The 13,027-nt window shown below is 37.3% G+C and overlaps 1 protein-coding gene across 1 annotated transcript in view; it reads left to right on the top strand.

Moving 5' to 3' along the window:
* The window catches only part of LOC134608513 (gamma-glutamyl hydrolase-like), a 58,770-nt gene that overhangs the window by 7,025 nt on the left and 38,718 nt on the right, over positions 1 to 13,027 (top strand). The window contains exon 2 of the mRNA XM_063451364.1: positions 3,585 to 3,699. Within this exon, the coding sequence (XP_063307434.1) occupies positions 3,585 to 3,699 (115 nt within the window). The remainder of the gene's footprint in view (positions 1 to 3,584; positions 3,700 to 13,027) is intronic.

Consider the following 13,027-nt stretch of genomic DNA (forward strand, 5'->3'; position numbering starts at 1 on the left):
CATGTCTGGATATCTCGAAGGTTAGCCTCCGCCTCAGATATATATATATTTTATATGTTATGTTTTTTAATATTCTAAAATAATCATTTTAAAATGTTCTACAAAACATATGAAATTATTAGAAAAGCTTATCTTAAATCAAAATATTAGATATTACTTGTGCTATTTATTTTTTCTTTTTGTGCTTGTGCGATATGTAGGTTCCAGAGCACCCATGATCATGCCCATCATGCGATGGTAATGTTGTCTACAACATGGAAGTACAGTGGAGTACAATTTTTAATTTTTTTACTTCCATTTCAATGCAGTAGCATTTACTGGAGTGTGGTAACAACTAAATTGAGTTGGGTGTTCCTTTAAGTTATTACTACAGTGAAACACACAAAAAAAGAAAAATGAAATATGTTTTTAAAAACTGCTTTTATTTATAATTCTATAAAATATTGAAATATTGTTTGTATTAAATATTATTGTATTTTTTATCAAAACACAGACCTGAAGCTAATGCATTGGTGTCTATTGCTATCCTAAGAATTTTCTAAATTGCCCCATTTTTACAACTCTCCTTGTAATTATTGTGCTTGATAGCAACATGTTTTAGGAAAGAACGTAGCAGATAACAATGAGTCAGTTCTTTTGCAGACTGGTTCTACCAGTTACAGTTGCTCTGAACTTTATATTGGTTTGTTTTTCAAAGAAAAATTGTATATACAGTGGGAAAGAAAAGGCAGTAAGCAGCTCTAAACACCTAATATGTGCTATCCCTTACACCACCATAAAAACATAAGCATACATACAAAACAATAGGTGGAACCGCTTGAACCTTTGATAATCTGTAAAACACACTGGTATATACAAAATAGCGTAGTATATCTATACAATAATGTGCAATATGGAAAATAAATGGTAGTTACACTCACAAGGTTGGAGTCATACCATCATATGACTCTTTTAGTATGCTCCTTTGGACCATTCAGAGGTTGTCCAGACCCTTATGCAGCCAAAATCTTGGTTATCTTCTTTATATTTTTAGTTGATGTTTCAAAATAAAGTTGTAGGATATCCAAATATTCTCTGAATAAAGTCATTTCTTGAGAGAATATTTGGATATCCTACAACTTTATTTTGAAACATCAACTAAAAATATAAAGAAGATAACCAAGATGTTGGCTGCATAAGGGTCTGGACAACCTCTGAATGGTCCAAAGGAGCATACTAAAAGAGTCATATGATGGTATGACTCCAACCTTGTGAGTGTAACTACCATTTATTTTCCATATTGCACATTATTGTATAGATATACTACGCTATTTTGTATATACCATTGTGTTTTACAGATTATCAAAGGTTCAAGCGGTTCCACCTATTGTTTTGTATGTATGCTTTTGTTTTTCAAAGAACCACGTAAAATCTTAGTTTAAAGACTGTGGAACGATAATGTTTAAAAAACATGTTTTTAAGATTTGTAATGCCATAATATCAACTGCAATGTGATATAAAGGAGCAGTCCAATTTGAGATGCCATATATCAAGGGTACCCAAATGGTAGATCCCCAGATTTTGTAGAACTAGAACTCCCATGATGCTTTGCATGCCTTTAGAATGACAAAACATCATGGAAGTTGTAGTTTTAAAACATCTGGGGATCTACCTTTTGGGCACCCCTATATCAACAACCGTGTGATTTAAAGAACTACGTACATTTCTCACTCTGTTTTGTGAATGAAGAGCTACTCAGACATTCAATAGTGCCCTTATTCGAGACTTCGTGTTTTAAACCCTGACTGTAGGGGATAGGAAGAGCTAACGGGCTGCGCATTCAAGACTTGGAGGTTAAACCGTTTCTGATTAAGTTGTTATGGTGCCTCCCTTGAAACATATCTTCATTGCATTCTAGAAGATATCCAGAGCAGGAGGTCATGTTTTTAAAATTTGACTATAATGCTGCCTTCTTAATTATTAATTTAACTAGGAATTGGGAAGGTTGATAGAATAAATACTTAGGTCTCAATAATGAATAGCCTAAGTGGCAGAATCTAAAAAGCATATAACCCACTCAATGTGCCCTCTTGCAGATGCATTCATATTAGAAACATTTCTGTGTTTTGTTTTCCATTAACTTAAAAGGAACATTCCAGCATTATGAAAAAAACCTGTATAATGCTGAAGTGTACAAATTGACATTTAGATTACTTCTCCGAACGTTGCAGTAAATAAAGAGTTAACTTGCCTTAAATCCAGCGTAAGATTGTCATTTGCCGCAGTTATGCTCTCCAAGATCTCCTAGTAATCTGGTGCTTCTCATTGCGAGAACATAAGGTGACTAATTCTGGGCAGACAGGCCTGTACAGCAGGTTCTGGGCCCCATATTCTCACGTTGAGTTGTTTATACACATGATATAGACACAAATCAGCAGAAATGTACTTGATAAATCATTAAGGACATGTTTTATTTTTCTATGAATTACAGGACTTGGCATAAGTAGTTACTTTCTTTTGTATGGAAATGCTTGTCAGAGAAGTGGTGGTGCGAAGATATTAATGACAGATTTTGTGTAAATACACAAGATGTTAACCATGCATGACGTGCACCACAAATCAGTAACCCGAGTTTGTTAACAAATGTACATGACTTATGTTGTCTGAATTCTTATTTTGTTAATATAAATTTTAATTTATTCAGCGCAGGTTGGTACAATAGACACAACAAAAGCTGCTAAATAATATAATAATAATAAAAATAATAGTGAATTGTTAGTCCTATTACAGCGATCCAGTATTTAATTTCACATCTTAAATTGTATTACATAGACATTCTTGCCTTTTACAGAGGTGTTTTTGCAGATAAGGGAAAGGGACACGAAAGGCACCATTACCACAACCACCAATCCGGTGGAGTGTTATCCAAGAAAATAGTTTTTTTGAGGGGGCTATATTGCATGATTACGGATGAATGGTTTAAGACTCATATTGCTCCTTTTAAATATGGGTCCTAACTCAAGCCCTTTATCTCTCTTACCTCCAAGTAAGGTTGTTCAAAAGTTTTTTAAATTCTGACTAGCTGCATATGTTTGCATATGTTTCCATTAACATCTGCACAGTGTTTGTTTAAAAAAATAAATAAAAAAAAATCATGGACGCTGTTAGAGGCTTGCATTCACTTGCACAGTTCTGTCTTCTTTATTCTGTTTGGTTTTTCCATGAATGAGAAGCAACATGTGGCTGAATGGTTCATCAATGTGATTCTTTGGCTCATTTCTGTGATGGATTCCAAAGCATGTAGATATCATGCGGTTGTTTGTATGCTAATTATTTCCTTCATTTATGGGAAGCTATTGGTTGTGTGAGATATTTCAGACACTAGGTTGAAGTGGACTGAATATAATCTGTATGAGAAAACACGTGAAAGAGACTCGAGACTGTCACATTGGGGTTTCGATTTAATGTAGTAAAATATTTCATAATAAAGCACATTGAATAAATTATATATAATATGGGTAAGTACGTGATTTACAGAATTCATTTGTGTTTTACTTTTAACATTTGTCTAATGGCCATATGTTGATTGTGTCTTGCCGTTTCAGGAATATTGACACAGGAGACAATTTTTGAAGAGTGGGAATTGCATGGCTCATCGTACATTGCTGCCTCTTATGTGAAAAGCATTGAATCTGCAGGAGCAAGAGTCATCCCTATAATGTAGGTTTTGTGATCAAGTAGAGAGTGAGTTGTGGTGTGTTAGGAAATGACATGCAGATAAATGCGCAAATCTCTAAACCCGGTCAAGTAAGGGTCATGCGCAGATCTCCAACTCTGTGCAGTTCGGATCTTTTTTCACTCCTCTCCAAAAGAACCAAAAAAAAATGTTTTCTAAAGATAAAATCATTATGAAATGCTTATAAAAAACCATTGACATTACAACCTGTTATAAAGATATCGTGAGACAAAGTAGGGACTACTTCAGCACCCGGGGTCTTTGAAAAATATTTAAAGACCTCAGGAGGTGACAGAGCCATGTTAAAGGAACACTACAAATGCAATACTTATAACGGTGCACTGTAGTATTATAGTGCCAAGAGTGCCTTTGTATAGTACTCTGTGACGGTAGTCACCATCACCTGGAGCTTCAGACAGAATATTTATGTAGGTCACTGGACTATTCTTATGTTTTAGTCACACTGTACCCATGAAAGATGCAGGGTGTGTATTGTTGTTTTGTTGTTGTATGTTTTGTATGCTCTCCTGTCCTGCTGATGCTTGCTACCAAGTTGGTGTATTTGGCTGTGGAGCCTGCACAGCGCCACCTGTTGGTTGCAAGGATCTAGCAACAGTGGTATGCACTACCTGAATAGCAAGGATTGCTAGTTTGCATATTCAGGTAGATTTGCATATTGCGAATTCTGAAGGCAGGAGAGATGTTTCGTGTTTATTATTGACTTCCACACCCCATTATAAATATGTGGTAATGTTATTATAAGTTCCTGTATGTTTGGTTTTTTATATGATTTGGTTAATTGTGTTTTATTGACTCGCGCTTGCAGGACCTCTCGCGGGCGGCTCCTTTCCTATGGAATAGCCTGCCTATCGCCATCAGACTCTCCCCTAGTCTTCAATCATTTAAGAAGGGCCTTAAAACCCATCTCTTCAGGAAAACTTATGGCCTCCCAGAGTAACCTCTACAGGGCCGCCATCAGGGGGTGACAACCATGACGGTTGTCACGGGCCCGGCGGTCCTGGGGGGCCCGGACTGCACTGCTAATGCTCTGCATATCCGGGCCCCCAGCCCTTCAATCTGCACATATATATAGCGAGTACCGCTATGTATACATGCCTCTGCGGGCCCTTCTGTCTTCACACTCACCTCCCACTCCGGCATTCTCGCGAGCGGCTGTAAAGCGTTGCCGCGGCTGTAAAGCGTTGCCGCGGCAACGCTCCGCAGCACGCAATGCATGCCGGGCTCATTAAGGAAGTAGAGCTGGAAGGGAGAGATGAAGACTGCAGGGCCCTTCTGTAGAGTTGAAGGCTGGACCAACTGCTGAGCCACCGACTGGACCACCAGGGAATCCAGTGTCCCCCCTCCCTGGCTACAGGTAAGAGGCAGGGAGGGGGGAAATACTTTATTTTTTTTTAAATCAAAATTGAAAGGAAAACAAAATACCCTTACTGCATTTATCAAACATAAAGACACATTCACCTCAAAAACACAAACTGCATTCACAAACTGCATTCACTAAACAAACACACACAGCATCATCTACACAAACACACAAATGCATTCACTACACAAACACACACAGCATCATCTACACAAACACACAAAATGCATTCAATACACAAACACACACAGCATCATCTACACAAACACACAAAATGCATTCAATACACAAATACACACAGCATCATCTACACAAACACACACAGCATCATCTACACAAACACACACAGCATCATCTACACAAACACACACAGCATCATCTACACAAACACACACAGCATCCACTACACAAACACACACAGCATCATCTACACTAACACACAAAATGCATTCACTACACAAACACACAGCATCATCTACACAAACACACAAATTGCATTCACTACACACACACACACAATCCACCACACAAACTGCATTCACTTCACAAACACACACAGCACATTCATTATACACAAAGCATTCACTACACAAACACATACAGCATCATCTACACAAACACACAAACTGCATTCACTTCAAAAACACACACACCACATTCACTATACACAAATCATTCACAACACAAACTGCATTCACTACACAAACACACACAGCATCATCTACACAAACACAAATTGCATTCACTACACACACACACACACACACACAATCCACCACACAAACTGCATTCACTTCACAAACAGACACACCACATTCACGATACACAAAGCATTCACTACACAAACACACACAGCATCATCTACACAAACACACAAACTGCATTCACTACACAAACACACACACCACATTCATTATACTCACTGCATCCACCACAAAAACACACACTTTGCAGTCACTATACACTGCAGCAACTATACACATTGCATCTAATACAAACACTACATCCACAACACAAACATACACTGTTCATCCACTATACACACACTACATTCACTACACACTCTGCAGTAACTATACACACACACACTACATGCACTACACACACACTCTCTGCATTCATTATGCACACTCTGCATTCACTATACACACAAACAGTGCATCTGCTACACAAACACACTGTATTCACTACACACACTACATCCACTACACAAACACACATTCTGCATTCACTATACACCCTCTACATCCACTACACAAACACGCACTCTGCATTCACTATACACACACTACATCCACTACACAAACACATTCTGCATTCACTATACACACACACTACATCCACTAGACAAACAGGCACTCTGCATTCACTATACACACACACTACATCCACTAGACAAACGTGCACTCTGCATTCACTATACACACACACTACATCCACTAGACAAACATGCACTCTGCATTCACTATACACACACACTACATCCACTAGACAAACATGCACTCTGCATTCACTATACACACTACATCCACTACACAAACACACTCTGCATCTAATAAACACAAACATACAATCTGCATCCACTATAAAACACCACATCCACAATATCCACACCCACTTTACTCAAGCACTTTGCATCCATTATACGCACACTAAATTCAGTGCAAACACACTTCATCCTTGTGGGGGCACTCGGAGGCGGGTCATGAGGGCAGACACAGCCGGGCTCAGGGGTGGGCCCCGGGGGCCCAGACTTTGGGCTGCGTCAGGGGTCCCATAATTTCTGATGGCAGCCCTGAACCTCTACCTTACATACCTGTCTCTTGCTCTCTCCTATAGGGCATTGTTTTACTCTCTCCTCCAGCTCTGCTTCACTCCCACCCTATTTGATTGATATTTCCTGTCCTAACATGTCTTATACCCCACCTCCTAGAGACTGTAAGCTCGTTTGAACAGGGTCCTCTTCAACCTATGGTTCCTGTAAGTTTTCTTGTAATTGTCCTATTTATAGTTACATCCCCCCTCTCATAATATTGTAAAGCGCTACGGATCTGTTGGCGCTATATAAATGGCAATAATAATAATAATAATAATAATAATTGAGTTGATGTAACGAACATATGTTAGTTCCTTGTGGAACTTGTGTCCTGTGTGGATTTTTAGGGATCCCAGTGACAGAGTGTTCGGACCTGTTGGCTGGCTGCATGATCCCGCTAGCCCTGGGATAAATCAAGAGAGCTAGGCCTGACAACCGCAAGTGCCTTTGTAAAGGCAATAGCAATCACTGTAAGCAGAGCTGCAGAGGAATTGGCAGAGGGGACGAAACCCGCCTGGAAGGAAAGCTGCAGAGGAATAGGTAGAGGGGATGATACTTGCCTTTTGGGTGGAAACACTCCAGATGGACCCCAGTCAATTGTCGGTGAATGGGGCGGAAGCATTCCATAGTCCCTGCAAGCAGCTATGAAGTGGATAGGTTGGAGGTAGTCGGTCGGAGTACAGGAGCTCTGTCGCATACCCAAATCATTTTAGAGTGTTTTGACTTTTACCTGGGGTCTGCCAAGCCTATTCCTCACCTTCACACACTACATCTGACCTTCCATTTTACTGTTGGCTGTAGTGACTATGGTACTTGCAGTGTTCTTATAATGCTGATGCTTGCTACCAAGTCGGTGAATTTGGCTGTGGAGCCTGTACAGCTACAATACGCTTACATTAAAAAAAAAAAAAAGAAGAAATTTCATGTGTAAGCGTAATGTAGTTGGATAATTGTTCAGGATCGCTACTTCCATAAAGAAGGGGATCTGAAAATGTATTTTACATTCAATCATGTCATATAGTATTTTCTATTCCAAATAAATAAGGAACTGCACTCATTTCCATCACTCTGAGCCAGTGTGCAACTGAACCAGGACTCAGCACCAGGTACCAAATACAATATGCAGAAAGTACAAAGAGCTTCAGGTTCCACAATGTTTTTACCTACATGGTCTTTGTTCAGCTTGACAAAGACTGTGTAGGTCTAAACGTTGTGGTGTGACATTGGGTTTCAATAAATTGTTGTTCTGAACCTAGATGCAATACTGACGCCGGCCAGTAGGTGGCGCTGTGTGTGGAGAGAGACAGGGATAGAAAGTTACAGCATCTCCCTCCCTGCCTCTCTCTACTCACTGATCCACAGGGGAGCAGCTCTGCACAGAGAGTCCAGCCAACAGCTCCCTGTAATCCTGGTTAACGCCAGCACTCCTGTTCCTGCCTGGGTTAACGCCAGCAATCCTGCTCCTGTCTTGTTAACCCTCCTGCAAAAACTGCTCCTGTCTTGTTAACCCCTGCAAAACCTGCTTTAACTTTGCTCAAGCCTTCACATCATTCATCTAGTGTCAACGCTTTTTAAAAGACTTTACTTTTCACATTAAGGACTTATTTCTCAAGATACTGCCTTATTTTCTGCTTCTGTTTTGCATTGGGACTTTTTCAATTATATTTACTTGCCTTATAATAAAGACCTTGAATTTAAAGACTGTGTCTGTCCAAATCTCTGCATACTGAGCCCATTCACCCCAAACCCGTGACAGAAATAATCATCTCTGATATTCTTAATGGAGCATATCGTGATAGTGGTTGGAGCAACAATAGCTTCTGCTGCAATTTTGCACATGTTTTCAAGCTATAAATAGTTGTCTGTGGTGTGTTTGACATTTGCAATTTATATGGAGACCAGAGAATTTGAGACTTTATTTTGGGGGATGTGGCCATGCTGTACCTTGTTAAAAAGATTGTAATACAGGATATAACATGGTCAGACCATAACCCAATCATATTGGATTACAAAGACGCTTTTGATAAGTTTCGTAAAGACTGGCGATCGAGCGATTATATATTATATAAAAATTATAATATTAAACAGATAAAAAAAATAACCAAACTTTTTTTTGTGGAAAATGATAATAAGGAAACATCAGATTCTGTAGTATGGTGCGCTTACAAAAGCTTAATTAGAGGCAACTTGATGGGGATGGCAGCTAGAATGAAAAAGAAAGAAGCTAAATGAATATAAGAAACATAATAAAATAATACCTTCTACAGAAATAGCAAAGAAAATCAGAAATAGAACAGAACTTAAATGTACAGTTCTCCAATAAAATAGCAAAAACTAGAATTTTTCAATCTAAATAGTATCAAAAAGGCAATAAACCTGAAGCGCTTATGACTAGTAAGTTGAAAAAGGAAAAAAAATAAAAGTGATAACTAGAATTAGGGATAAAGATACATACATAATGGCCCCATAACAAATAGGTGGAGCATTTGAATTTTTTTATAGAGATCTATATAGTCTACCACAGGATTTATTTGGTAATTGAAGAAATCAAAAAATTCTTTGAAAATATAAAAATTCTCAAAATTCAACCCGACGAAATAGAAGTAATAAACCAACCCATATCAGAAACAGAAGTTATTAAAGCAACAGATAAACTTAAAGAAAGAACTGCCCCAGGACCAGATGGCTTTTCAAATAGATTTTATACAATTATGAAAGATCAATTAAAAGAAGAACTGGTGAATGTTTTTAACTAGATGATAAATACAGGAAGATGCCCTGGAGAGTTATTGAGAGCAAATATCGTTCCAATTCCAAAACCAGATAAAGATCCAGAACTGATAAGTAATTTTAGACCAATTTCATTGATAAACACAGACCTAAAAATATTCTCGGCGATTCTTGTGGATCGACTGAAAGTTGTCATACCAGATCTTATTGACAACGACCAAGTTGGTTTAATTCCAGGTTGGTCGTCAGTTAACAATATCCAGAAAGTAATAGACATTTTGGAGGCAATAGAGACTAAGGGGAACCCACTCATGCTCATATCAATAGACTCAGAGAAGGCGTTTGATAGGGCCTTTATGTCAGCCACATTAAAACAATTTGGATTTACAGGCCCAATTTTAAAAGCGGTTTCTGCTCTCTATGACTCTCTACAGGCACATGGGATCTGGATTTACCTCTCAAATTTTTAACATCAACAATGGGACAAGACAGGGATGCCCTCTATCACCATTGTTATATATATTAGTGTTAGAACCTTTAGCCATTTCTATAAGACAAAATAAAAAAATTATAGGCTATAGATACCCGCTAGGGCAGATTAAACTAAATATTTATGCGGATGATATATTACTGATACTTGAAGAGCCAGAAACTTCTATTCCGGAAATGTTAAAGGAGATAAATAGCTACTCTAGAGTATCCGGTTATAAAATAAATTTAGATAAGTCAGAAGTCATAGCTAAGAACATGTGTAAGAGATCAGTTAATAATCTTATAAAAAATTATGGACTCCCAAACAATGAAATACTTGGGAATAACTATTATATCATAGGTAAAAAAAAGTTAATAGAAGCTAATTTCTTACCCTTATTAAAACAAACTAATAAAAACCTACGTGGTTGGGATTCTCATGGTCGGGCAGAATCAATATACGAAGGGCCTATATCTTGCCAAAATGGATCTCAACAAAAACGGTATAACTGAGGCAAGATCCAAATCACATGTAATTAGAGATCTAACAACTTGGTGGGATATATTTAGAAAAAGAGTTGGATTAAAGAACAGAATTATAGATTCACTACCAATTACAGTGATTAACGATATGCTGGATAATATTAAGATGAACTCTTGGAAGAGCAAGGGAATAAACAAAATCATAGATATAACAGAGCATCATAAAATTAAGCCCTTCCAACAAATAAGAGAAGCATTCTGTATCCTACCGAAGGATATCTTTAACTACCTTAGAATTATAGGGTTTGTCTAAGCGTATATGATTAAGAATAGAGAGTGTAAAAATATGCTATCTTAATCTGTTAAAGTTTTATATAAGTTAAGGCATGATAAACTTTCCGGAGCAATTGAAAAGTGGGAAAAAGATCTTCATAGACAACTAGAGGAGGAAAGTTGGAAAAGCTCTTTTAATAAATTATATAAACATGTCCACTGCTTAAATTTGACAGATTTAGAGTTTAAACTTTTGAATAGATGGTACTTAACACTGAATCTTTTAAATAAAATATACCCAAACACATCCGACAGATGTTGGCGGTGCAATATTGATGAGGGCACTTTATTACATATATGGTGGTACCCCCAACCGATATATATTTATTGGAAAGATATCATTACACTAATTGACTTTATGATAGGAAATAAATTGGCAATTGAGCCGGGAATAATTCTATTAAATTTAAATAAGTCAGAAATGAAGATAAAGGATTCAATGTTAATTTTACACATCATCACAGCAGCTAAATTACTGATAGCAAGGAAGTGGAAAAATTTACAAATTCCATCTATACGAGAAGTGATAGCACAAGTAATTTGGCAAGCAAAAATGTAAAGAGGCATCTTGGTGAGCTTAAAAAAATGTTATACACAAATAGAATATTGGGACAACTAGATGGATAAATAAGATTTTTTCTTAAAAACGTCAAAGGGTCTCTCATCTAGAAAAACGGAAAAGAACTGGGAAGTGGATAAAAAGATGAATAGTATATGTAATGTGGTGGCAATAAGACAGGATCAGACGGGTTAATCGGGCGTATAACAATATAGATGACGATAGTAGTTTGATCAAAGAGACGAAAGGGCTCTCTCTCTACAAATAAAGATAAGGGACATTAGATAAGTAAGTGAGTTTATTAGGGTTATGATAGGGATAATTAAGACAGGGATGGGGTAAGGGCGGGGGGGGGGGGCAGAAATAGGGAAATATAGGAGGAAATAAAGGTTAATCCCATGAGTTTTTTTGTTTTTTTTGCTTGAGTTATGAAAAGAAGAAGGCCTTTTATTGTGGCCAGCCTAAGGCACACCTGTGCAATAATCATGCGGTCTAATCAGCACCTGTATGATGAATGGATTATCTTGGAAAAGGAGGAGTGCTCACTAACACAGATTTAGGCAGATTTGTGAACAATATTTGAGAGAAATAGGCCTTTTGTGTACATAGAAAAAGTCTTAGATCTTTGAGTTCAGCTCATGAAAAATGGGGGCAAAAACAAAAGTGTTGTGTTTATAATTTTGATCAGTGTATAAAACCGTGGCCAAAAGGCAAAGACATGTAATTTAATTTGATTCAGTTAGATTCAATTTAGCAGCTTCTGTGATCTGATTATATTGGTCACATATCAACTAAATGGCTACTTATTGGTTTGATATTGGCATCAAAATAAATTCATCCTCTAAATTTGGCACCATAGCTGCTAATATGTTTCAGTTTGATATGCAAATAAAATTACAAATGATAATGCAAAATTAGGGTTCTCACCAACTTCAAATGAATCAAGTATAGTGGGATTCCGTTGTATCTTTTCTATTCCTTGATACACAGGTATCACCACTGGAACTTCTTGCAGTAAATCTTTGCAGATAGACTAGACCCTATTTCTTGATCTTAATCTTGTTGTGTCAGATAGCTTGGTGAGCTGCTGTCACTTCTTTGCTTGTTTTTTTGAGTTTCTGTACCTTCATGGATCAGATATGTATAAAACTTTATTTGTGCCTTTTTTTTCCTTTTCCGCTTGACATTTTTCCCTTTTAATTCCCCCTTTTACTTTTAAATTATCCCAAAAAGTAAAAATAAACTAATTATATATACATTCAAAGGGGTAGGGGTCTAGTTTATTATATATTGTTTTTCTTTGTCACTGAATTAATATGTTAGCTTTTTTTTTTTCCTTAACCCTTTTCCCTTTCTCTCTGAATAGCCTTTTCTTTTTGGGAATGGCAGCAATTTAGAGGAATTTTCTCTCTTTCCTTTGGGAAAACTGCAATCTCCTTTTTTTTTCAAATTGTTTTCCCTTCGTTGTTCTTCTTCCTCTTTTCCTTTTTTCTTTTCTCTTTTCTCTATTTTCTTTCCTCTTTTTTCTCTTTTTATTCC

The sequence above is a fragment of the Pelobates fuscus genome, chromosome 4, assembly GCF_036172605.1.
Source record: "Pelobates fuscus isolate aPelFus1 chromosome 4, aPelFus1.pri, whole genome shotgun sequence".
In the NCBI taxonomy this organism is placed as follows: Eukaryota; Metazoa; Chordata; class Amphibia; order Anura; family Pelobatidae; genus Pelobates; species Pelobates fuscus.